At 38.9% G+C, this 27,977-nt stretch overlaps 1 protein-coding gene across 9 annotated transcripts in view; it reads left to right on the top strand.

Moving 5' to 3' along the window:
- Window positions 1-27,977, top strand: part of RASAL2 (RAS protein activator like 2) — a 360,239-nt gene that overhangs the window by 313,527 nt on the left and 18,735 nt on the right. For 7 of the 9 annotated variants that reach the window (XM_032393403.1, XM_032393402.1, XM_032393399.1 and 4 more), the window contains 9 exons: window positions 8,285-8,438; window positions 10,348-10,446; window positions 10,991-11,545; window positions 13,936-14,080; window positions 19,752-19,896; window positions 20,570-20,806; window positions 22,550-22,751; window positions 24,855-25,054; window positions 25,817-26,678. In XM_032393403.1, coding sequence (XP_032249294.1) covers window positions 8,285-8,438; window positions 10,348-10,446; window positions 10,991-11,545; window positions 13,936-14,080; window positions 19,752-19,896; window positions 20,570-20,806; window positions 22,550-22,751; window positions 24,855-25,054; window positions 25,817-26,678 — 2,599 coding nt within the window. The remainder of the gene's footprint in view (window positions 1-8,284; window positions 8,439-10,347; window positions 10,447-10,990; window positions 11,546-13,935; window positions 14,081-19,751; window positions 19,897-20,569; window positions 20,807-22,549; window positions 22,752-24,854; window positions 25,055-25,816; window positions 26,679-27,977) is intronic. The other 2 variants (XM_032393404.1, XM_032393401.1) reach the window with 1 other exon arrangement.

Genomic DNA, 27,977 nt, shown 5'->3' on the forward strand with positions numbered 1-27,977 from the left:
GTGTTTATTTCTTCATTGTTTAAGGGGAAGAAAGTGATTAATTAGGAAAAAAAAAAAAACTCTTCAAGCCCATTTCCATCTCATGTCTCCCTTAGCTATTTCCCAGTTACCACCTCTTCACTGTCAGACTCCATGAGTTAGTCTCCACTTTTTCACATCCGATTCATTATCTCTGCCCACTGCAATCCCATCTTTGTCCTTATTGCTTCACTAAAATTACTCTTACCGAAGTCTCAATTATCTCTCAGTCCGTATATCCAGTAGCTACTATTAATATTTTAACACACTGATCTGCAGTAATGGACAGTCCACGCTTCTTGAGAGCTCTCTTCCCTGGGCTTTTATGATATTCCAGTCTTCTAATTTTCCTTCGGTCTTTTAACTTCTACAGTCTCTTTTGTCAGTTTTATAGATTTAGATGTTAGCATTCCTTGGGTTATTTTCTTAGGACCTTTTCTTGATCTGCATGTTGTCTTGCAGTAGTCATAGTGTCAGTCTAGTCAGGCTGCTATAATACCATAGACTAAGTAGCTTATAATAAACAGAAATTTATTTCTCACAGTTCCGGAGGCTGAGAAGTTCAGGATCAAGCCTTGGGCAGATTTGGTGTCTGGTCCGGACCTGCTTTCTGATTCAAAAGTCCCACCTTTTCACTGTGTCCTCACATGGGGGAATGAGCAGTGGATCTCTCCTGGTTCTATTTTATAAGAGTACAAATCTCATTCATGAGGGCTCCACCCTCATTATGTAATCACCTCCCATAGGTCACCCCTCCAAATACTATCACCTTAGAGTTTAGCATTTCAACATAAATGGAGGGGGGGGACACAAACATTCAGTCTACAGCAAACATCTACCCAGAAAAACCTCGAACTTACCTTGTATGTAACTTGATTTCGTTTCCACCCTCACCTCAACAAGTGTTGCCTTTCATTCCCCATCTCTGTAAAGGACATCACCATCTTTCTGCCCAGGGGCTCATCCTTGGTTCTACCCTCTCCCTGATGGCTCCAACATTCCATCATTAAGACCTATTGACCTTCTAATTCTCTCTCAAATCCATCCACTTCTTTCTATAGTTCATGATCTTGACTGAGGTTACTTCCATAATCTGTGAACTTAGTCTCTAAGTGTTCCATTTCTTCTCTCCCTCTCCATGTGCCCCTCTTTTCTCCACACCTTAGCCAAAGTACTCCTACTGAGGCACATCTGATCATGTTGTTCCCCCTCCACCACCCAAAACCTTTCTATGTCCATCCACAGGCCTTTGATCAAATTGAAGCACCCACATTACTATAAGTCCCATCATGGTAGCTCTTAAGCCTCAGTATTCCCCACCCCTCTTCTCTCAGCCCCTGTGCTCACCCACACTGCACCAGAGCCACAGTGCTGAATTCTCGTCCGTTCCTCAAACACCCCAGACTTGTATACTTGCATCACAGGCCTTCTCTCAGGCTAGCCATTCCCTCTAGAACTGCACCTCCATGTCTGCATGGAGCTAAGTTGAGGTCATAGGTTCACATTATTTTTTCTTCCAAGAAAGTTTCTCTGAATCCCCAGTTAAGATCCAGTGCCCCTGCTAAATGCTCACAGAGCCTCTTTCGCATCCTTTTTCATAGGTCTTATCACATTGTATTGTAATGGATAACTAGATTGTAAACTGTGTGTGAGTACAAGGACCATGCCTTTCTTCTTCACCATTGTATTCCTTGCATCTACCTCTAGTATAGTGCCTGACGTATAATGTGCACCAAGTAATTGTTGGATGGATAGAGGGGGTCATACATACATATTCAACCAAAGGAGAAAGTAATGGGAAAGCAAATAGTCACGAGTTTAAGAATGAGTAAGAAGTAAATGTCATTGAATTCCACCAGTTTTTCCTCATTTATATTCCTTTCACCCATATTTAATTTATGGCAATAATGAGACTAAAAGTCTAACCTAATTTGGAGAAAGAGAAAAGTTATTAGTTTTTCCAATCACTCTTTAATAAGTATGTTAGTTGAGTTGTTTGTGAGTATGGTTTGGTTTAGTTGGTTTTGTTTGTTTCAAATTCTATTTAAATTCCAGTTAGTTAATATACAGTGTAATATTAGTTTCAGGTGTAGAATTGAGCGAACCATCACTTAAATACAACACCCAGTGCTCATCCCAACAAGTGCCCTCCTTAACGCCGATCACCTGTTTAGCCCATCCCCCGCCCACCTCCCCTCCGGCAACCCTTGGTTTGTTTTTGTTTTTTTTTTTAAAGATTTTATTTATTCATTTGAAACAGATACAGAGAGAGAGCGAGAGCATGAGCAGGGGAGAGGCAGAGGGCGAGGGAGAAGCAGGCTCCTCGCTGAGTCAGGAGCCAGACGAGGGGCTCGATCCCAGGACCCTGGGATCATGACCCGAGCCGAAGGCAGATGCTTAACCATCTGAGCCACCCAGGCGCCCCAACCCTCGGTTTGTTGTCTGTAGTTAAGAGTCTGTTTTATGGTTTGCTTTCCTCTCTTTTTTCCCCCCTACATTCATCTATTTCATTTCTTAAATTCCATATGTGAGTAAAATCATATGGTATTTTTCTTTCTCTGAATTATTTCACTTAGCATAATACTCCCTAGCTCTGTCCACATTGTTGCAAGTGGCAAGATTTTTTTTTTTTACGGCTGAGTAATATTCCATTGTGTATATACACCACAACTTCTTTATCCATTTATCAGTCGATGGACATTTGGGCTCTTTCCATAATTTGGCTATTGTTGATAATGCTGCTATAAATGGGGGTGCATGTATCCCTTCAAATCAGTATTTTTGTATCCTTTGGGCAAATACCTAATAGTGCTATTGCTGGATCATCGGCTAGTTCTATTTTCAACTTTTTGAGGCACCTCCATACTGTTTTCCAGAGTGGCTGCACCAGCTTGCATTCCCACCAACAGTGTAAGAAGGTTCCCTTTTCTCCACATCATTTCATGGGTATTAAAAATTCAGTATAGTTGTGTTTAATTTAATAGGCACCGGGAGATCTTATTCCATTTGCAATTTAAGGACAAAAAAAAGTAATAGGTATATTACAGTATGGTACAGTTTCTGGGTTTTTTTTTTGGTTTGGTTTGGTTTGGTTTTTTTTTGTTTGTTTTTTGGTATAGTTTCTGTAAAGGGATTGTTCCTAATGTCTGTCATATTGGAGGTTAGATGAGTTTTCTGCCCTCCTAAACATGTTTAATATTTATGATCTTGTCTTTCTTTGGTGTCTTCCTTCATTGCATGTATACATGTATATGTACCAAAATAGGTTGAATGTCATTTTTGTCTATGATGATAAATTTCCTTACCATGAGTTTGTTTGTTTTAAGTGACAGCTCAGGCTGACAAATATCCTTTTTTGCCATTAGCAATTGGGCTCATTAGACCATCCTGTCTAGAGGCTGAGAGTAGGGAAAGGGAAGATCAGCAATATATGTCATGTTGCCATAAATAGCTTTCTGTGTGAGTGGTTGTGTGGTATATTTTTTAAAGCTAACATAAAAATCAGTGAGTAATTTAAGCAGGAGGGACTGGCTTTAACTGCAGCAGATAAACCAGTACAGCTAGGATCCTCAGGGAGGACATTCTTCTGAGTCCACAGTAGAATTCTGGTGAATGAGTTCTAATTTCTTCTTTGTTGTTGTTTTTTAGTCCAAGGGAGGAAATCTTTAAAATTATAGTACAGGGAAAGATCTGCTTTTTCAATAGATCTGCCAGGTCAAAAAACAATAAAATGTAGGGTGCACATAAAGCCACATTTTTCCCAAAGTGAGATCTCAGATGCAATTTTTAAAACCTTATTGGACCCTATGCATATTTATTGGTAGAGTATTAGGATACTGAATCTCGTTATTAGTTACTACCTGGGAAATTCTCAAACAAGGTAAAGTGCCTTGGGAATACATACTGGTGAATATAAGCATAGATTGCTGCACCCACCTTATGGCTGAGCTGTTTCTTCAAGAATTCAGTGAAGCAATCTGGAATCATAACTGCCAAGCCCAGCAGAAATTCACCTGCGCTGGCGTGCAGGATTTTGTGTGGCAATAAGCATTTTTAATTAAAAGTTTCCCGGATGATTTGGAACTGAATCTGTAAACACGTGGCGGATTGAGCTAACACATCCAAGCACCATTGGCACTTTGGGGGAAATATGGCTTTTAAAAAAATTGAATGGTTATGCTGAGAAAAATCCAGCTGTGTTTTACTTAACATCACACTAATCAGAGTTCTTTGACTCCTTTTTTTTTTTTTTTTTGTCTATCAGTCTATCCAGTGGTGTGTGTATTGGCTCCCCATCCCCCAACCCTTCACTTTCGTCTTTTAAGACTGATTTTAAGATAGGGATGTGGGTTAAAGCAACGGAATACTTATTCACTATAGTGAGTAATTGAAGGCTTCTCTTGTCTTGTAGTTTATCTCTTAAATAGGTCAGAAGCAGCAGGTAATCTTCATCAGCAAAGCAATTAGATTGTTAACCCTTACCTATCACGTTGCTAGAGGCCTTGGAGTTTACATAGCAATCAAGGTTGTTTGCTCACCTTAAAACAAAAATGTAAAGAATATGGTGTTCCTTAACTGAAAGTAAAATTGCTTCTGGAAAGCAGTTTCCCAATTAAACCAAGAAATAATTATATTGGAGCCCTGAATTATTCTTACATAGCGTTTGGGATGATGGGGGTTGGGGGTAGAAGTGCAGGTGGTGGGAAGAGAACCATGGCTAGTCGTCAAGGGATTCGTAAGGTTCACTTTTCAAGGCTGGGTTCCTTGATGAAGGCCATTGTCAGACTGGACTGGGAAAAATGGCTTTAAACTCAAATTATTCTCTCAATAAATCCACGTTCTGCTTTACATTAGAGAAGTACCTGCAGTGGCATACAGGGCTGTTAAAACTCTCTACTTAGAAGATCTAAGAAAAATCCATTCACATGAAGGTACAGGAGGAGGTAAACATGATTTAGAGGGGACTTGAGTTACTAATGCTATTACATAGAAATATTTACCCAGATAATACCTTCCCCCAACCTCAGGCCATTCCCAGGCTGCTTGATCTTCCTGTTTACTGTAATCCTGCTTCTCTGGGAATTATTTCTGTCTTCCCGGAGACTTTCTTCCCAAAGAGGTAGGGCTTGCTTATTTATTCAGTAGTAATGTTGAACATCCTAGTGACTTTGGTGTTCAATTCATGGGTGTGAGGGTGTACATGTGTGTATACACACGTACATATGTGCTGAACAATAGGAGGTTCTGAACTACATATTAATAATTGCAATTTCAATACCGAGGAGAAGTTTTGAATTCTAATTCCAGATGTCTTGGTTGTAGTATCTGTTGATGGCTGCATTTGGAAGTTAGATGTGAGTATCGAATTGAAATGAAATTTGTTCAGCATTGGAAATACAGTGAATAAGAATTTTATCCAATTTTCTCTTTTAAAAAAATTGTGTAATCCAGATAAGTTAGTATAAAATAATATCTAGGGACACTAAACTAGGGTAAACACTGCAAAATAAATAGAACAGATGTGAGAGAAGGATTGTTCTTGCAAGTGGGATGTAGCAAATACCTTCTAGGGGAGGGCAGGGAATCACGGAGGAGGCGAGCCAAAGCTCAGATTTGTCCCTGAGTTAAGAGATTCTCCTCCACCTGCAGAGTTGCCTCTGGTTTTTTCCTACAGCCTTTGACTTTGAGAAACTCTGAGTGGAAATGAGTAGGGACGTTGCCATTCCTTCTTTCCTGTCTTAAAATGGTCACATTCGCAGAGCATGCTCCCGAGTCCTTCAAACGACAGCTTCTCCCTGCTGCCTCCCAGCCCTGCTCTCCTTCTAGGTGGAGCACCATGGCAACAGGCCCAGCCTAGAGCCCAGAACCTTGTTTGTGTTACCTGAGGGGCTGGCTGGATGCAGCCTGAGGAAGAGACGAAGGAATATTACCTATCCTGCTGCCTCTTTGGAAGATGACTTCATGTTGCCTTGTTTGGGTTTCTGTTCGACTTCTATTGGAGACTTGAAATTACACCTGGAAAACGTTTATCCAAAGATGTTATCAGTCACCGGAGGCAGCAGGGAAAATCTCTTCTGTTGGTTCTTGTCTCCTAAGCAGAGAGCTGTTGTCTGAGGTAGCGCAGAAAGTGCCTCACGACGCCGGGACATGCGGCTCCGCTATGGTTTGGGGTTGCGCTGCTGGGTGGCTGTACAATTGCTTCATGTAGGTAGGCGTTTGTTCTGGTGAAAACAAAATTAATTTCTGCTTTGAGAATATTTTCCTTGAGAATTTTCAAAATAGAAGTAAGCCCTTTGTCAGACGTGCTTCGATTTCAAATAGGCCTTCATCTTTCCTATCGGGAGGCTCCTTCCCAGAGCACGAGCAGCTTTCCTTAGCTCTTGCTGGGAAAAAGGGGCTGCAATGATTGTTTTATATGTGTTTTAAAAACGTTACAGTACCCTGTTCGCTCCACTGGCTCCCTATGAAACATACTGAGAAAGGTTATATGGTAATTATATGAAAGTAAAATTTGTTGTAGCCTTTAGTTAGAGTTGCGGTGCTGTGTTTGCGGTATATAACATGTCATTGTCTTGTCCAAGAGGACAAAGGGAAAGAAATGTCACCTTGTTATATTTTCATGTACAAAACATTCGGTGGCATTTGTCCCTTTCGTACATGCTTTGTATTATCCATGGGAAATACACATATTGGCTTTTTGACCTTAGAAAGGCTGCTGAGTATCAGAACACATGTTTTTCAGTGTAAACATTAAATGGTAGTTGTTTTTCATGTGTGTGGAAAGAAGAATGGATGCGAAGTCTTACTGCTTGAGGTGTTTCTTACTGTATGGAGCTTGATGAAACAGTGTGAGAATGGAGACAAAAGGCAAAGAGCTGCCTTTAGTGCTCGCTTCCTGTATCTCATTGCTTTATAATTTAACCGAAAGCCACTCTGATATTAATGTTAACGTAGTCGTTTCAAGGAAATAAGTGAAGCTCCTTATTTAATGTGTTTTCCAAAAACAAATGTCTTTACACAGGCATTTCTTTTTATCCCTATTCCTGGGTAGTTCTACTCGAAACATATATCTATTTAACTCTGGGTATTTTAGTCAATAAATTCTGTAATTACTGAGTAAAACTGCTTGGCTATCCAGTTCTGGATCCAAGAATATTTTACTTGATATCATTTGACTTCATTAATTCTTCCCAAGCTGGAAGGCAGCGAGGGGCCAGCTCCTGTCATGCAGGAGTCATTCCCAACATTCTTTTTTAAACAAACCATAAGAGACTCTTAATCTCAGGAAACAAACTGAGGGTTGCTGGAGTGGTGGGGGGTGGGAGGGAGGGGGTGGCTAGGTGATGGACATTGGGGAGGGTATGTGCTACGGTGAGTGCTGTGAATTGTGTAAGACTGATGAATCACAGACTTGTACCTCTGAAACAAATAATACATTATATGTTAATTTAAAAATTCAAAAAAAATAAAATAAAACAACAACAAAAAAATAAAAATAAACAACTGAGAAACAGAATCAGTCAGGATGCCTGAATGTTGTTGACAAAGATTTGTTCTTCTAGATGAGAGTTTGAACATTTCTTTTGAGGGTGGGAGGTTTCTTCGGGCATTTTATTCTTTATTCATGTTTGTACAGTAAAGCATGGATATGACCAAATGCTTGCCAGAAAAGAATTCCGCATTGAGATGGAAATCAGATCTTTTGAAAGGCAGGGTCTTGTGCTGAAAAGTTTGGCTTTGACTCTGTGTGTGAGTGTGTTTATTCTGCCAAAGCAGAAAGAAACAGAATGAGGGTTCAGCCACTACTATTTTGTGAAGGAGAGAAAAGGTTCAAGCTATAACGTGAAAAAAAAAAGGAAAAAAATAAAACATGTCTTTTGATAATACCTTTGCATGAAAAAAGAATATATAAGCTACCTTGAATAGTATGTATTTCTTCATCTTCAAGATAGGAATGAGGATAAAAACAATGTCCGTAGTGGAGCTTTTTGAACTCCCTTGAGACTGGTAAAGTTATAATATGTTTTTGTGTTGTACTGAAAAAAAAAAGTGTGTATATGTGTGTACACACACAAATACATATGTGGTTTATATGTGCCATGTGACTATGGCTACTATTATTATTATGGATTAACTATTAATTTGCTCCTTATTTACTTTTCCCTTAGGAATTTATACATTTGTTGTTAGCTTCCAGTGCATTAGTCCTTCATTTTATTGTAGGCCAAGTAGTTACACTGTCTAAAATATCTTTTTCTACTTTTAGGGCTCGTGGTCTTCCTAAACTGAAAGAGTCACGTTCCCATGAGTCCTTGCTGAGCCCTTGCAGTGCAGTGGAATGTCTGGATCTCGGCAGAGGAGAGCCTGTATCAGTGAAACCTCTCCATAGTAGCGTCCTTGGGCAAGACTTCTGCTTTGAGGTAAAAAGTATAGAAGGAAGGAAGAGAGGTTAAACACCAAACAGATTTTCTATCCAATAATTTTATGATTTCATTATTATGGTATTGATGATTTGATCGTCTTAAGTGACTTTCAGTTGCTGAAAATTGCCTACTTATAGGAAAATGTTGGAAATCTATTAATCTAATTATATTGGTCATTAAAGTTATTGATGATGGCTTCTCATTCCTTTTGGCCTAGTCTGCTTTCCAAAATAAATGGGTTCTTATTATAATCTCGGCAGAGGTCACAAGCCTAACAATAACTTAACTGAGTTGGTATTTTAATTTTTTTATTTTTTTTTCTTTTTTAACATTTTTTTATTCTTTTATTTATTTTTTTATTATGTTCAATAATTTTTTAGTTTTGATAAAGATATCACCCACTGTGTTATCTTTCTCCTGAAAACCTAAGCCCCCAATTTTAATGATTCTTTGAGAAGATTAACCCAAAACCATAATTTTTCTAACTATAACCTAGGCAGTTCAAGATCTGAGACTGTGTCTTATTTATTTTTGTAATCCCCTGCACACAGCCTGGTCCCTGGCACATTGCAGGTACCTAATTTCTTGAATGAATAAATTGCTCTTCACCAATAAATTATGACCATCACTTTTTATAAGGTAATTTCTCCCTCCCAAACTAAATATACACAATTGACCATTTGTAATTTAAAGTGTAAAACTATACATATAAATACACACACACATACGTATACATACATATATATTATATTACATACATATATGTATGTATGTATGATTGTTAGGGTTAAGATTTAATTAATTAACATGAACTTTACTAAGTGACTAATACGAATCCTGTGATAGATCGTGTAGGAGTTGAAAGGTGTTTGACCCCTGTTCTTATGGATCTACCCTGTCCAACAGAAATATAATGCTAGCCAAATATGTAATCTAAAATCTAAAATTTTATTAAACCAAATATCATCATTTTAACAGGTAACTAATGTAAAATTATCAATGAGATTTTTTTACATTCTTTTTTTTTTTTTTTTTTTAAGCTAAGTCTTCAAAAGCTGATGTCTATTTTACGTTTACAACACATCTCGTTTTGGACTAGCTGCATTTCAGGTGTTCACTAGCCACATGTGGCTAGTAGCTACCATACTGAACAGTACACATAATCTGATCTGATTCACTAGGTTGTAACCATAGATTGAGTTAATATGTGAGCACACTCGAAGTATTCGAACAGGTCAGTTATTGGTGTTCTTTTTTACAAAAGTCACGTGGATTTTCCCTATTTGTGGAGCTCAGTTCAACAGGCTGTGTACCAGGCCCAGTGTTAGGTGCTAAGTATATAAAGAGCATAGTTCATTTTTAAAGGACAACGATAATAGTGGTCAGTAACTGGAAATGAACAAGCCGGTTGCCTAGTGGAGGAGAAATGGGTTCCAAAACATTAATTCAGTACTGCTAATTCTTCTCACTTTCATGGAGTACCCTTTCTGTAATATTATAGCGAAGGCAGTCCCAAGAAATTTGACAAGCTATTTTAGAGGCTCTCTTGCATTTTCAGTTATTATTTTGTTAATTCACTCAGGATTGAGTGTATTTGTTTACAAGCCTGGAAGGTTTTTAATTTTTGATCTTTCCGAACCAAAGGCCAGTTTTAGTTTCCTGACCTGAATTCTCAATGGTTTTTGTTCTCCTACCTGGAAATGAGTGCAGATGCTCCCTACGTGAGAGAACAAAAAGTAGATGCAGATGTAGAATAGAGATATCACAGGACTACAAAATATCATTTCCGTTTTGTGTGTTATGATTTGGGTTCATAGCATATTCCTAACTCATAAATGATAGAATTACAAAAATAGAGCCCCCAAACCCTGTTTCCTTTTCCTTATCTCTAATCTTTATGTTGAAGGTTACGTACTTAAGTGGAAGTAAATGCTTCAGCTGTAACTCCGCTTCAGAGAGAGATAAGTGGATGGAAAACCTTCGTAGGACAGTTCAGCCAAATAAGGTAACAGTGGCTTTGAGTGTCTAAAAAACGTCTAACTCTATAAGCAGTAAGTTGATAGAAAATAAATGCGGCAATCACGCCTTAATTTTTATTTACGTGTTATGCCACTTTACACTCAAAATAATCTTATTGCAGATATTTTTGTGATTTTACCAGTGTGGGTAAGAAGACTCAGAAGTTACATCACGTGCCCAGGTCGGAAGCTGGTGCATGACAGAAGTGGGACTAGAACACTAGTTTCTTAACTACTTATCTCTTCTTTTATTTGCATAAACTGGGCCAGTTGCCACTAGACTGGCTATATTAGAACTTACATTACAGGATGATATTTTTTTAACCCAAATAAATTGAGTGTATAAGGCTAAGATTCTAATATCTTCTTATTTAGAGCTTGCTATTATCCTGAACAAAGGGAAAGCAATCCCTTTCATTATTTAATGACTACCCTTAATAAAGTGCCTGGTCAGTATCACCTACTTTAAAAGGAAAATGTTGTTTTTCTGGGACTTCAGCTTTCCAACTCTACTTTGTTGTTTTTTTATAGGACAATTGCAGACGAGCTGAAAATGTTCTTCGTTTATGGATCATTGAAGCCAAGGACCTTGCCCCTAAAAAGAAATATTTCTGTGAACTGTGCCTTGATGATACCCTCTTTGCTCGTACAACCAGCAAGACCAAAGCAGATAATATTTTCTGGGGTGAACATTTTGAATTCTACAGCCTTCCACCTCTTCATAGCATCACAGTTCACATTTATAAAGATGTGGAAAAAAAGAAGAAAAAAGACAAGAATAATTATGTAGGGCTAGTCAACATTCCCACTGCCAGTGTGACTGGTCGCCAATTTGTAGAAAAGTGGTATCCAGTGAGTACCCCTACACCCAACAAAGGAAAGACAGGAGGACCTTCTATTCGGATTAAATCACGTTTCCAAACTATCACCATTCTGCCTATGGAGCAATACAAAGAATTTGCAGAATTTGTCACCAGCAACTACACCATGCTGTGTTCTGTCCTTGAACCAGTAATTAGTGTGAGAAATAAAGAGGAGTTGGCCTGTGCCTTAGTGCACATTCTTCAGAGTACTGGCAGAGCCAAGGTAAGTGGAAAAGGAGGGCTGCATTAGCCAAAATCTCTTCCCTACCTTTTATGAAGAAGCATATATACTATGTTTCATGTAGAGATCCAGATTGGAGAAGTATGCTTTGCTATTGGTTAAAAAAAAAAAAAAAATTAGGAAGGAAGTCTAGTAGTAGTAGTAGTAGATTCAAGGATTGGGGATTATAAAACAAGGAAGTAACATGGAGAAACGAGCAGATATTTCTTTAAAGTCCATTTGCATGAAACATAGATACCAGGACGAGCTCTTTATTGTCTGACAGAAGAAGTGGTACCATTGGTGTGCTAATCCCACAGTGTGTTCAAGATTAGTTCCAGAGTGTGCTGAATGATGGTTATACTCCTTGCTATACTTTAAGTTAAGATTAACTGATGACTCTATTCCCTAGTCACAGAAGGAGGTACTCCAGAAGCACGGTAGACATCGACAAGAGTCTTCATGGAATTAAAATACCAAGGGATATTGATTAGTAGCTGTTTCATGATAATCTTAACCTCATTTCATCCTGGATAGAAGTAAAAATTCAGGAAGATGGAAAAAGAGAAATATGCTAATTATATGAAGAAAACCAACCAACTGATAGTCTTTGATCAGCCTGAACTATGATAATTACCATCTCTGTGAGGCATATTTGCTAGGCTGAGTCTTCATTATATTGTATGCAAATGGATCACGGTAAAATTGTATTTTAGATCTAGAGTTCACAGTTAGAATAATTTATTTAGAACCAAACAATAAAAGTAAGTGCTTTTAAGATTTCATGATACAAATCAGAATAATATATCAGTATATTCAATCTACAGTCCCTTATCTAAATGCCTTCCTACTGATTATCATTTTTGTAGTTGAAAGTTTTGATTATAATTTTGAGTTTTCTAGTGTTATAAACGCGTGTGAGTTTGGGATGAGGTGCCATTGAAATTTTGAATTTCATCTTTGAAAGTGTATGGATATGTTCATTCTGCTCTTCCATTGCTTAAGGTTCAAGATATATATATATATATATATATATATATATCATATGTATATGATATTTTTTAAACAACTTTATTGAGGTACAGTTTATGTACAATACACCCTTTTAAGTGGAAAGTGCAATGAGTTTTGACATATTATGCACCCATGGAAACCACAACAGTCAAGATACAGAATGTTACCATCACCCCCGTAAGTTTCCTCCTGTTCCTTAGCACATGAATTGTAATAGTGATTCCTACATTTGTAACTCTTACTTTGTTGAGCTGCCACAGAGTAAATCCCCTTAATGTTCAAAATGCTTAATTTTCAAGTAAAAGTAAATCAGCATATTTCCTTTGTTTTTGGTTTTGGAGACTTTGAAATATCCAATGAATATATAACATTCCACATATGATGTTACTGCATTTAAACTAAAGAATAATAAACATTGAATTTTACATCAAGTTAATCTTTAAGACTATTGAGAAATGAACCAACTATTCCTTAAGGGCTTTATTTCTCCTTATGCCTTTTTTCTGGATAGATGGGTGGATGGATGGATGGAGATACATAGATGGATAGATAGACAGACAGATAGAAAATGAGTTCAAGTGTTAAGTTTAAGAAATTCCATGTTAACACCATGGACCAATTTATAACTATTATATATTGAACATCTAATATTAATGTACCAGAAACTGTTAAATGCTGAAGATCTGGAAATGACTAAAAATAGACACTGTCTTTGGCCTCATGGGGTTTACAGTCTTCTGGGGGAAAACAGATAAGAATTAAGTACTTACAGAAATAAATGTGTGATTACAGTGAGAAATGCAGAGGGGGGAAAGATATATGGCACTATGAGAGTGGGGAATAGGAGACCTGACTGATGCTGCTTCAAAGAAGGCTTCACTGAAGAAATGAGGTACAAATGAGGATCCAAAGGATTTGAGGAATTAACTCCATGACAGTGAGGGCAGGAGCGAGGGTAGGAGTGAAGCAGAACAGCATTTGCAGAAGCTTTGTGGTAAATAGACGGCATCATGTGTTAGAAAGGGCTTGGTGTTATTCAAGGGCCTAAAGAGAAGCCCCTTGCGGCTGGAATGGAATGCAGAGAGAATGGTATACGAGGAAGCTGGGAAGGTGGACAGAAACCAGAAAATATAGGGATTCGTGGGCCGCATGCAGAAGTATGGTCTTTATCAAAAGTGCAATGGAAAACCTTTGGAGGAATTTTAAACTTCGGGTTGGGGTGATTAAGCTTTTATCCTGATTGACTTTTTTCTTTCAAATGAATCAGGCAGCTTTAGTTTTAAAGCAGCATTCCCAGGATGTCCGATATTTCCTCAGTTTCTTGCAATGTGTATTACTTATTCATTTGCTTTGTGCCTCATTGAACGTTTTTCTACCAGGATTTTCTCACCGACTTGGTGATGTCTGAGGTGGATCGCTGTGGAGAGCATGACGTCTTGATCTTCAGAGAGAACACCATTGCCACCAAATCCATTGAGGAATACCTTAAGTTGGTGGGACAACAGTATCTTCATGACGCATTGGGTATGGAGAAGAAGCGCATTGTTTTTTTTTGCCTTTCGACTTTGTTATTTCACCCTCGTAGGACAAACAAATTGAGCCCAAATTCAGCATGTTACTTAGTTCTAGCTGATGAGAGTGTTAAAGTTTGACTTTCAGCTGTAAGTCTCTCTAGTACTCACAAGTAGTACTGCTTTATTACACATTGATTTATTCCAATATGTACAGAAAGAGAAAGCTCATCAGCATATGCGGCTACCCCCAGGACCCTCAAGTTCTTTACACTAAGATACACAATATGAGTGGATGTCACTACTAGATCTGAGGGTACCTGTTTCCCCCAAAGTGTTGATTATTTACATTATGATATAAATATATTACTGAAATCTTGAAAGTGTTAACATTTGTTATCATGCATCAAAAGGTAAAAAAACTCTTGCCAGTTCCCACAACTCCCAATTTCTGCCTTCAAGATCTCTAGAATTTTTAATAATTACTACATTTTGCCCAATCAGTAGTTCTTTTTTTCTTTTTTTTTAAGATTTTCTTTATTTATTTGACAGAGACACAGCGAGAGGGGGACCACAAGCAGGGGGAGTGGGAGAAGGAGAAGCAGGCTTCCCACAGAGCAGGGAGTGATGCGGGGCTCGATCCCAGGACCCTGGGATCATGACCTGAGCCGAAGGCAGATGCTTAAGTGACTGAGCCACCCAGGCGCCCCTACCAATCAGTAGTTCTTGCTGACTAGGCCACTTACCTGGAATTTCAGATCTGGTCATGAAATTCAGGCATTAAAACCACTAGAGTAAGGCACTGTGCTGGGTGACATACATCATGATAAAGCAGACACGAGTTTCTTGAAGAACATAGTCATTTCTTTTATCTTCATATCCCTAGTACTTCCCACAGAATGTAGAGCAGCACCATCGTATGGAAACATAATGTGAGTGATTTAAATTTCCTAGTCGTCACAGAATGAAAAGGGTAAAGAGAAATAGGTAAACTTAGTTTTAATAACATTATAGTTAACCCAGTATATCCAAATGTTATTTAGCAGGTTATCAATATAAAAACTATTAGTGAGGCATAATACTTTTTTTCATACTAACTCTTTAAAATTTGGTGTGTATTTTGCATTTGTTACACATTCCAATTGGCGCTAGCACATTTCAAGTGCTCAGTAGTCACATGTGACGGTCAAGAGTAGACAGTAAGTTATGTTGAATGAATGGAGAGATTTTTGCCCTCAAGGAGTTTATAAGATAGGGAGATGAGGAAGATAAGGATATCCCTATAACCAAAAAGAGAGAGACGGAGATCCTGTGCTTTCCCAAAGAATTAAAGAAATTAATTCTAGCTGATGGAATTATGAAATTTCCCATGTAAGATACATAAATAGTGTGTGTGTAGCTTGAAGAGTAGAAAGGCTATATAAAAACAGATATTGGACAAGGGAAATAGTAGGAATTGGCAGAGGGGAAAGAAGCACACGGACAAAAAGGCGTAAAGGTATGAGAGAACCAGGCATGTATGAAATAAAATTAATTAGCTGAAAAATGAAATAAGTAAGTCAACAACAACAAAAAAGATTAGAAAAACAATTAGGGGGCGCCTGGGTGGCTCAGTTGGTTAAGCGACTGCCTTCAGCTCAGGTCATGATCCTGGAGTCCCGGGATCGAGTCCCGCATCGGGCTCCCTGCTCGGCAGGGAGTCTGCTTCTCCCTCTGACCCTCCCCCCTCTCATGCTTTCTCTCTATCTCATTCTCTCTCAAATGAATAAATAAAATCTTTAAAAAAAAAGAAAAAAAAGAAAAACAATTAGAACCAATTTGTTGAGAGCCTTGAGTGCTGGGCTGAGGAGTTTAGATTTTACAGTAATCACTGGTGAGCCACTGTAAGTTTTGAGCAGGGTATTTTCAAGAGAATTAGTTTAACAAAATGATTAAAATGTGTTGGTGAAGAAAGCGACTGAAAAGAGATACCAGTTAAGAAGCCATTGTAAGAAGGAAGGCAGGAAATCAGGAGCCTCTGAATGATGTGATCACCAAGAATAAGAGGAAAGGGGGATCTGAGAAATATTAAAGAAGTTGAGCTGAGGGGACATGGCAACTTGTCAATTTGTGAGAATGGGCCGGGGTAGGGGTTGGAGACCAGATATTACAATGAATGTTGGGCCTTGAGTTACTAGAAGGATGATGAGATTCTCGACAGAAATAAAGAACACAGAAGCAGTAGGCTTGAGAGATGGAAAGTGATATTTCCACTTCATGGGTATTCAATTTGAAGTTCTAGTAGGAAATCCCAGGGGTTCTAGGTGAGAAATCCCAAGACATCTGTCTAGGTGTCTCTTGGAAATTTAGGACTAAGTTACCCATGTGGAGGGATAAATGAAGCTACAGATCTTCCAGTGCACCTAGGTTTATGATATAGATGGAAGGAAGAAGAGGAATCAGGGAAGTGATCACAAAGAGAAAGGACGTGTGCACACATGCAGGCAAAGCAAGAAAACCAAGAAAATACTGACTCTTAGACACCAAAAGAGAAGAAAGCATCAATAGAGTCAGAGATTGAGGAAAGCAGAGGTTAAAAAAAAAAATGGCTATCACATTTGGCAACTTAAAGATCACTATTGGGGCACCTGGGTGGCTCAGATGGTTAAGCATCTGCCTTCGGCTCAGGTCATGATCCCAGAGTCCTGGGATCAAGTCCCACATCGGGCTCCCTGCTCAGTGCAGAGCCTGCTTCTCCCTCTCCCTCTGTCATTCCCTCTGCTTGTGCTCTCTGGCTCTGTCTATCTCTCTGTCAAATAAATAAATAAAATCTTTAAAAAAAATAAAGATCACTAGTGGTGGCTGGGACTGCTATCAGGAGGACAGGGACCAGGTTGTACGGGGTAAAATATGAATGACTGTTCAAGAAATAGGCCCACTGTGTTTACATGAAGTGGACTCAGTGTAGTAGCGATTAATTCCTACTCTGCAGAATTAAATTTCTTCTCTTCCTGCTTCCTAACTTCATAGTCTTTTCTCTAAGTCATGTGCTTTAGTTTAAGATCTAATGGGAATTTGTAAGAATAGTGAAAATGGATTTTCATTGATATTGGGAAAGGTACAGAGAGGTTCATAGTCTCACCAAAAGGGCTTATTACAGTCCTATCCTAAAGTATATCTCATGGCTTGCTTTAATGATTTGTATTGCCTTATAAAAGCAATGATGAAGCATCTCAAACCATAGTCTCCATTCTGTGGACCTAGGGATAAATATGTGTTGACTACCTACTTCTTAAAAATCAAAATCTATATTCTGCCATTCAGTGTACTAATAAACAGGATTTCCAAATAAATAATTTCCAAAGTGAAAAGTAGATGCAAGTGCTTTGATAGAACAGAGAATAATTAAATAGCTGATGGACTATATGAGACATGAAAATTCAGTGAGCATGAGAAGAAACTCAAATAACCCCACACAGATCTCTATGATCAGATTCATAACCCAAGAGCAAGGACCAAAGTAGTGAAAATGGCTACAAGAGCATAAACAAAATTAATTGGTAAGATGCTTCAGGATGGAGATTTTACTGTCTTCTTCCCGCTTAACTTCCCACATTTCTAGTTAGCCTTAAGATCCTAGATGCTCAGTGGCTGTTTTTTCTCCTATATTTTACTTTTGTGACAAAAACTCTCTTTTGAAAACAACTTACAGAGTGTGTCTTGGAGCCAGTGTAAATTCAGACTTATTTGATATGGTTTGAGATAGTAATGTGATTTTTCAAATAGTAACCCTGAAGAAAGAACTGCACAATTTTCGGGGCGCCTGGGTGGCTCAGTTGGTTAAGCGACTGCCTTCGGCTCAGGTCATGATCCTGGAGTCCCTGGATCGAGTCCCGCATCAGGCTCCCTGCTCGGCAGGGAGCCTGCTTCTCCCTCTGACCCTCCCCCATCTCATGTGCTCTCTCTCTCTCATTCTCTCTGTCTCAAATAAATAAATAAAATCTTTAAAAAAAAAAAAAAAAGAACTGCACAATTTTCAGTTACCTGAGAAAAATTCAATTATTTGCATATGAAACTGTAATTACTGTGGCAGGAGCCTCTAATACTACAATTGAGGAAGGTTTTATAATAATTATTATATAAAGAGGCTTCACAGTGAAGTCTCAGTAAACCAAAAAATTAATAAGGACAGCTGAGCACTCAGAATAATTAAAGTTTAATTATATTTCATGCACTTTGGGCAAAAAAATAAATGCTGTTTCCAGGCTGCCTGAAGAATTCTCAGAGAAAATTTAGTTAAAAGTTGCCAGTTTGGGCATCTGGGTGGCTCAGTCGGTTACGCATCTGCCTTCTGCTCAGGTCATGATACCCAGGGTCCTGGGATCGAGCCCCACATTGGGCTCTCTGCTCTGTGGGAAGCCTGCTTCTCCCTCTCCCACTCCCCCTGCTTGTGTTCCCTCTCTCGCTGTGTCTCTCTCTGTCAAATAAGTAAATAAAAACATTAAAAAAAAGAAAGAAAGAAAGTACAGGTCCTCTCTGCTAGATCCTAGATCTGTCTGGCTCCAAAACCTTTACTTTTTCTATGCACTAAATTCCTGTTCTCCAAGCACTTTTCCTCCAAATAATCACTTTCTGGCCTCTATTATAGCATTTTTGTAAAATTTTTCGCTTACCTCACTATAACCCTTTTAATAGAAAATGCCCCGCATGTTGCTGCTGCTACTTAATTTTGCAGAAATTTTTGTTCGCTTCGTGAAATTTATTAGAACTAGGCTAAACCTCGAGAGATATAAGCAGATTTGAAAGGATCGTAGAGACCTATAAAAACCCAAGAATACATACTGTCATCTCTGATAAATATTGAGCATCTGCAGTGCTTTGGGAGCTGTTTGATAGGCTGGAAATTCAACCATGAATCGAAGCAGGCCTCTGACCTCCGAGGGTATTCATCCCAGAGAGGTGAACGTGGGACAAACATGTAAACAAATAATCACCAGTGTGAGACATGGAACACTAGAACATACACAAGGTATAATGTATAGTGGAGGAAAAACAGGGAAGGTAAGGATTTGTTCTTTTAGGGACTATGGACATATCTCTGTAGAGGATGGAATATATGAACAGTGCTGCTAAACTAAATTTATTTGGGCGAACATTATATAAAGAAATGTTCTGCTCCAGTTTTGTGCTATGTTGAATGACTGTCCCCTTCACAGGAGATTAAGTCTAGAGACCCTTACTTGAATCTATGTTTGGCACCAGCTTTAGCACTAAAAACCTTAGGTGGGCTATTCAGTCAAGCTTGGGTTCTTTTGTCTTCTAAAATAATAACATTATTCACCCTGGTAGAAGGGCCTTATAACAAATAATGAGTTCCTGCTAATAAAATATATTTGTGATTTTAGATAATAGATTTAAAGTTGTATCATTGATTAAACTAGTATCATTATTATTTTTATAAATACCATTATGGTGATGTTAGTGATTGCAGTTTTTCCACTTCCAGGATGAGGAAAATAAACATGATATATGGGAGGTAGTAACCCTTGGGTTCTAAAGCAGTAACAATCCTTTGTGCCCTCCACGTCAGGTCTCAGAAAGAAATTCCCATTCTACGTTAAGGACAGAAATCCGAAATCCTTTTATTCTGTTCGGGAGGACACTATTCATAGTTGTACTGTCTGTCATCTTCTCTCTTCAAACAGGGGAGTTCATCAAAGCTTTGTATGAGTCAGATGAGAACTGCGAAGTGGACCCCAGCAAGTGTTCCTCTAGTGAACTGATAGACCATCAGAGCAACCTGAAGATGTGCTGTGAGCTGGCTTTCTGCAAGATCATCAACTCCTACTGGTGAGCAGGTGTCAGTGCTTCCGTCCCTGCATATGGAATTGACATTTTTCCATGCAAAAGTCATCACAGTGTTAACGGTGCCATTTCCCAACCAAAGGAAGGGCTGAGGGGGAAGATGGAAGGTTTCCCTGATAGAGTGCCCTCGAAGATCCAAATCTCCAGTGTAAGCAGCAGTACCTGTGAACTGACTCTCTACATAAATATATTTCCCCAGAATCTTAGCACCACATCCTCTAATACCAAAAGTATTTTAATGGCTTTCTAAAATACTTACTAGTGTTAAACGGTTGTGTTAATGATTTTTGCATTGCTCCAACCCCAGCGATTAGTGAGATTTTTGGAAGAGTTTTGATGAACACTCTTTAGAGAGATTATGGTAAGCTCTATTAAACCAGATGGTTTAGTCAGGAGCCTCATGCCATTTTCCCACTTTGCAAAACTAAATTTACACTAATCCCTGAGTTTTGTAGCTTTGGGTTTCCAGTCTCCATCTGGACTTTTGTCAATTTTCCACCAACTCTAAGCCATGAATCAGGCAGAATTCTCTCTACTAGGCTCTCCTCTTAGCCTGTCTCTAGAGCAGAGGCGTGTTGGGCCAGAGTGCGATCACTTGTGTTTTCTTGGGTTGTGGTCCTTTTATATTTAGAGGTTTGATCTTTTTTTCCTTCCCCAGTGTTTTCCCTCGTGAGTTGAAAGAAGTGTTTGCATCTTGGAAGCAGCAGTGCCTGAACCGCGGCAAGCAGGACATCAGTGAGCGGCTCATCAGTGCCTCATTGTTCCTCCGTTTCCTGTGCCCCGCCATCATGTCTCCCAGTCTCTTCAACCTTATGCAGGAGTATCCTGATGACCGCACATCTCGTACCCTGACTCTGATTGCCAAGGTCATTCAGAACCTGGCTAACTTTGCCAAGTAGGTGTCACTACCTTAGGCACTTTTTAAAAACATTGTTTTAAAAAATACGTGATACATAAAATTTGGATGGGGGTGGGGAAGCCTCATCACTCATATTACAAGATTTTCATCGCGGTGGTATTAAAAATAAGGAAAAAAGAAGGAAACCGCTTAAATATTCACTTTATAGGAGTGGTTAAATAACCCATGGTACATGCATTCAGTAGAATATTTGCAGCCACCACAGTGTTCATAAAAAATATCCAGTAATATGGAATATGATGAAGATATAATTATACTCAATGAAAAGTGCTATTAAAAACTTAAGCAAAAAAGAAAATGGATACTAGAAAATATGTTAATACAAAAACCTAAGTATAAAAACCATCTGACAAACTCAATGTTTACATTATCTAAGACAATTGACTTGTCCCCTTCAGAAAAAGTCAATGTCATGAAAAATTGAAAAGATGGAGAGGGACTGTTCTAGATTTTAAAACACTGCAATGCTTGAATCTTAATTGGATCTGAATTGGAAAAAAAAAATCTATAAAAGTCATTTGGGGACAATTAAATGTGGACTATATATAGATGATTTATGGATAATGTTTTTAAAAAGTTTTAGTGTGATAATGGCATTGGTTTATGTAAGAGATATTCCTTATTCTGGAGAAATGGGTGCTAATGTATTTAGAGTTTATGTCTGCAACTTAGTTTAAAATGGTTCAGCCAAAAAAAAGTGTGTGCAGAGAGAGAAAGTGAAAGCAAACTTGGCAAAATGTTAACAGTTGGTTAATGTAGACGAATGCATATGGTTGTTTGTTATATAGTCTTTCAACTTTTCGATAGATTTAAAATTTTTTGAAAGGGAGTTAGGAAACTATTGGGGAGGAAATGCACTTGAATTGTAAACAGCAGGTATGTTTGGGTGGCAGAGTGTGTCCACTCACACCTTTTTCTTGCCACTTTTCATTGTTTCTAAAAAGACAAGATTCTCTATTAGCAGTGTGTTGAAGGAAAAAATTAGAACTTCGGTGAGACAGATTGTTTTCTAGTATAAATAGTGGCTTTTTAGAAGTGCACTATTTTAACTTTGTGTATCCTATTTAAGAGCCAACACAGAAGTAGACATATTTACCCTATTTGAGTTAATTCTGGTAAAAATTATTTCTATTTTATTTTGGAAGAAGTTTTCTGGGCTTAAGCAAGGCCCTGAAGATACCTAGAATTTAGAGAGACAAAGAAGAGAAGTTCCTCTATAACGAAAATAAATACCATGAGCAAAGGCTTGGAGAAGCACCATATATTTGGGGGACTCTGAAGAAGCTAGCAATATTGAAGGTTTATACTGATGAGCATTTGGTAGGCAAATGAAGGTTATTTACAGAGAGCTTTAAATACCAGAAAAAAAGAGGTTTAGCTTTAGCCGACAGAGAATAGAAAGCTATGCAAAGTGTTTGAGTTTTACATCAGTATTAAGAAAGTATGTTTTAGCATTTATCACTTACAGATTATAAATTAGTCACTTACCTCCCCAACATAAAAACAAAAAATTGGGCACATGATGAGATGAGCACTGGGTGTTACATGCAACTGATGAATCATTGAACCCTACATCTAAAACTAATGATGTACTCTATGTTGGCTAATGGAATTTAAATTTAAAAAAATAAATAAAAAATTTAAAGCTCAGTGTAAAATCAACTCAAACATCTCTTTTCCTGAATATGTCCTTTCCCATTTTCTCTCCCTCTACTTCAGATTTGGTAACAAAGAAGAATACATGGCATTCATGAATGATTTTTTAGAGCATGAATGGGGTGGAATGAAGCGCTTTCTTTTGGAGATCTCTAATCCAGACACCATCTCAAACACCCCAGGCTTTGATGGTTACATTGATCTGGGCCGAGAGCTTTCAGTTTTGCATTCCTTACTGTGGGAAGTAGTTTCCCAACTTGATAAGGTAAAGTAGGCTGGAAGCATAATGGGAGATGGGAGTTAGAGAACCTGAATATACCTGAATTCTGGAGAGTATCTACAGAGTGACAGCATTCATGCTTTCTGCTAGTTGAAAGCAACCTTTTGTGCTAGAAGTCTGGGAGTAAATAGTTATCATTTCCGAGTAAAATATGTGCCCTGCAAACCAAAAATTCTAGAAGGCCGTGAAATTATTAACATATATTTTTAACTAATTATCTGAATTAATGGAGTATATATTTCTATAAATAAATAAATATATGTATGGAACATTATATATAACATGTCTAAAAACTTCCCTAGAAACTAACATCAAACATTGCTAAGTGCAGATTTATTCATGTATAGCAGGATGAGGTGATGAAACCTCTTATAATAATTCTAACAAAACTGTGGACTTAGAAAAATGCTGAGATTATCGTGTTTAATTAGTTTTACTCACGAGACTCTTTTATTATGCAAGTCAGAGGGTTCAATATAACTATTAGGACTACTGAGTTACATGGGATCTGAAAATTCTGATGTTTTCTTTCTCTACAGATATGAATTTAAAAAACAAAATACTTTTAATCATTTATCTTCTGAGTATAAGCTAAGAATTACATATTGATAACTAAATATATACCATGCCAATCATTTTCTTCCTTCTGGAATTTTTCAAAGAGAAATAGAATTTGTAATGGAAAGTAGTCTTAGACTTTAGCTAGGTTTATCGCAATAATTATTTGTTGATGTTTTTGTTTGCTACAGGTACTTCATAAATAGGTGTGGTGGTATGTTAGAATAACTTCAAAAGACAGTTTTTTTTTTGTGATAAAAATGTATTTGTTTTCCTCCATTTTCCTATTATCCTTAACAATGTTGTACCAATAAAATGGGGGGAGTAAGACTTATTAGTAAAGACCACTTTCCTGAGGCAATGTAAATGGTAGGGTGTCCTATCATTTGTAAAATAATAAACTGTTTTGTATTCTTGAGGACCCCTTCTTCACTTGTAGAAATGCTAGCTAGACTTTGAGTTGCAGCTGTACTGAGGATAAATTCCTTGAATATGAATCATGGCTCAGGAAAGTTGAGCAAGTAAAGGCTATTCTTTGGGTGGCATTTGACCAGCCACTCTACCCATCTGAGCAGAGTTGAAGAGTCTCAGTTGTGGAGAAGACACAGGAGACCCAGAAGCAGCCGTGTAAAGCTGTCCGAGAGTTGAGGAGTCGCGTAAGACTCCATGAGAATAAGAATTCCCCAAAGAAGAAAATGATTGAGATGGATAAAGCCAATACTAAAAAGTGACTCTTTTGTCGAGTAACCGCATCAGTGGGATGCGGATACAGTAATTTTGTGAAATAGACCTGGTTGATTTAGGGTCAAGGCCTTTTTAACGGGCTTTGCTAAGTAAACATGACTTCTCCTTATTCATCTGTGTTTGGTCCTGGGAACTGGGGTGAATCTTAGATACATCCCATAGAGAGAGTTTACCTGATATTGCTGCTTAAAAAAAGATTGTCTTGCTGATGCAAACCCAGTTGACAATAGGTCAGAGTTCCCAAAAGCAAATGGGATAATGGATGGCAATATCAACTGTGTGCCCTGCAGTGCTCCAGACCCCTGAATGCAACACCTTCTTGTATGTTGGCATGCATTTCTTTTCTCACATGATGCCTTTTCTTTGGAAGTTCCATCACACTAGCCAATCCTCTGGTCTTGAAGTCCTTTGGTTAGAAGGTGTTTGGTTCTTCCCCTACCCCCCCCCCACCTTGATCTACTAGCCTCCCAAAGATTTAGTTTGCTTTGCATGCCTATTTTAGTTGGAATGGCAATAGTTTGGTTGTTTTGAGCATGTCTTTTAATTTTTATTTGCGTAATCCTAATTTCTATTTCCTTTCTTTCCTCGATGTCTGCTGCACCTTGTTTCGCCTCCTCCATTCATCTCGACGCCATGGTTCTGCTGCTCCATAACAATGCATTATGAACCTGCCACTCCCATATGCAAACACCTACCCTTCCCTCCAACCTACACCCCTCCATCAATGGGCATCGTTGTCCCAAAAACAATCCTTGGTGGATGTCGCAATGCTTATTATCCAATTAGGGTGAAAATTCCTTCCTACAGGCGACCGTGGCAAAATTGGGACCTCTGCCTCGAGTTCTTGCTGATATTACCAAGTCTCTGACTAATCCTACACCAATACAACAGCAACTGAGACGCTTCACTGAGCATAACTCCAGTCCAAATGTCAGTGGAAGCCTCTCCTCTGGGCTGCAGAAAATATTTGAAGACCCCACTGACAGGTATGAAAGAGAGAATTGAAACTGTTGTCTCAGAGAGAGATAATGCTTAGAGATTTGGCAGAAATCTATTTAACTTATTTGTTGAATTTACAATCTGAAAGTCATCAATTGGAAAGAATCATCTGGCCTGAGATAATCCAGTTGTTTATCATAATAATACACAAGATCTAGGATACTTATTTTCTAGAATGATATTGTAGAGTTATATTCAACAAACATAAAAAAAACCTAAGTCCACCTTAATGGGGGAAGATTAAATTTATATTTTCATATATTGTAGCACTCAAAAATCTAGAGAACCTCAGTTAATGTCATTTTAACTGTGTCAGCTGGATAGGTAGATGCAATGTTGATGTTTAGACTGACCCTCTTTTCTGGATTGGCAAGACTTGGGCCTTTAGCAGGCACCCTTTGGTTGTACACACAGCGCTGCTCCCTCCTCTTGAAGGTTTAGACAGAACCAATTAACTATGAATTGGAATACCTCGGGAGGGTTTAAAACCTAACTAGGAAATGACTGGAATTCTAGTAAAAATCAAAGACAATGATGGAGTGGTATACACAGTGTTATTCCCCACCTTCAGAGAGAAACTAAAAATGTGGATTTTTAAGAATTGTAATGATGAAATCTGAGTTCAGAAACCAACATAAGTATCCACATTGGGCCTGGAGCCTTCAGAAATGTTCATATGCCTTGGATTGAGAAATCCTAACTATTTTGAATTTGCCTCCAGAGTAATTAAGGGTCCTCTTTTTCCACAGTGATTTGCATAAGCTAAAATCTCCAAGCCAGGACAACACAGATAGCTATTTCAGAGGGAAAACATTATTGCTGGTTCAGCAAGCCTCCTCCCAGAGCATGACTTACTCTGAAAAGGATGAAAAGGAAAGTAGCCTTCCTAATGGTCGGAGCATCTCCCTCATGGACCTTCAGGACCCTCACACTGCTCAAGTAGAGCATGCGTCTGTCATGCTTGATGTGCCTATGCGCTTAACTGGAAGCCAGCTTTCCATCACCCAGGTGGCCAGCATCAAACAACTGCGGGAAACCCAGAGCACCCCTCAGAGTGCACCCCAAGTGAGAAGGCCCCTGCACCCAGCCTTGAACCAGCCAGGCAGCCTCCAGCCCTTGTCATTCCAGAACCCTGTCTATCACCTCAATAACCCAATTCCAGCAATGCCAAAGGCCTCTGTGGATTCCAGTTTGGAGAATCTAAGCACTGCCAGTTCCAGAAGCCAAAGTAACAGCGAAGATTTCAAACTCAGCGGGCCCAGTAATAGCAGCATGGAAGACTTCACCAAACGCAGCACCCAGAGCGAGGATTTCTCGAGGCGGCACACTGTGCCGGACAGACACATACCTCTTGCTCTGCCACGGCAGAGCAGTACCGGGCAGGCCCCCATCCGGAAGATGGACCAGGCTGGGTTAGGTGCCCGAGCCAAAGCCCCGCCGTCCCTGCCGCACAGCGCTTCCTTACGGAGCACGGGGAGCATGTCGGTGGCGTCTGCCGCGCTGGTGGCCGAACCTCTGCAGAACGGGAGCCGGTCCCGGCAGCAGTCCTCCTCCTCTAGAGAGAGCCCCGTGCCCAAAGTGAGAGCGATCCAGAGACAACAGACACAGCAGGTAGGGGCGAGGGCTGGAGGGGTCTGGCTTCTACTGGTCCAGCTGTCTCCCTGGTTCTTTGTATAGAAATCATTAGGAAACCCAATTGCTAGCAGCATTTCCACTGAAAAATAGTTTCTGCAACTTTGAAATGGAAAGAGGAAGTGAAAAGTCTGGGAGGCTTCTGGCGAGGTGAGGCAGCAGCACGTAGCTTGACTCATTCCCCTCAGGAGACTGACAGCCACGCAGAGGGCTTTTCCTTCTCTTCAAGCAGCTGAGCTGCTACCTGGGTTTGCACTGAGAACAGGTCAGGGTTGAATGAATAATTAGAACACATGAACTACAAAACCTATAGGCCAGATCAACTAGAATATATTTGGGGAATCTGGACATTAATCCTCCTTAATTTTTTTTTTTTTCCCTTAAGTTTCCAGAATAAACTTTGGCATTCTGAGCCAAGCATTTAATGTAACTGCTCTCTACTCCATCCCCCACCTCCCTCTGGACATAACAAGTCTCATGTGCCTTTTCCTGGAAATGACTAGAAAAATAAACAACTGAACACCTCTAAAGGCAAGGTAAAGGAGAGAGGGAACAGGATAGAAACACAGGTGGTTGACAGGTACACTAACCATTTACAAATCCCTTCTATTTGCATTGGTAAGCCCAGGTAGTGTCACACCCAATCTTAAGATTTCTGGACTTTTCTTCTTGACACATAAAAAGTTTTCCCAAGAGGGGCGCCTGGGTGGCTCAGTCGTTAAGCGTCTGCCTTCGGCTCGGGTCATGATCCCAGGGTCCTGGGATCGAGCCCCACGTCAGGCTCCCTGCTCAGCGGGAAGCCTGCTTCTCCCTCTCCCACTCCCCCTGCTTGTGTTCCCTCTCTCTCTGTGTCTCTCTCTGTCAGATAAATAAATAAAAAAATAAATAAATAAATAAAAAATAAAAAAGTTTTCCCAAGAATTTAATTATTCATGACTTCCCTACATACTACATTTTGAGGCACCAATACATATTTTGCTTTTGGGAACAAACTAATAACCTGAGCAATACATGTATATGTATATGTATACATTAATATCTTTCATCTAAAAAAGATTTTTCTCCTTTGTATTTGCTGACCTTTTTTTGAAACCTAATCATACTTTATAAGTAATAGGGAGCTTTGTGATTGAAAGAGTTCTATGACAGATCCTTTTGTCAGCAAAACCACTGGTCAGAGGAGACTGCAATAAAACCCCAGTGTATCTTTTTAATATATTTGGCTTTTTTTATAGGTAAGGCATTTACTGATTTGGCTGCTTCTGCCTCCATTCTGCT

Source organism: Phoca vitulina, unplaced genomic scaffold, assembly GCF_004348235.1.
Source record: "Phoca vitulina isolate PV1807 unplaced genomic scaffold, GSC_HSeal_1.0 scaffold73, whole genome shotgun sequence".
In the NCBI taxonomy this organism is placed as follows: domain Eukaryota; kingdom Metazoa; phylum Chordata; class Mammalia; order Carnivora; family Phocidae; genus Phoca; species Phoca vitulina.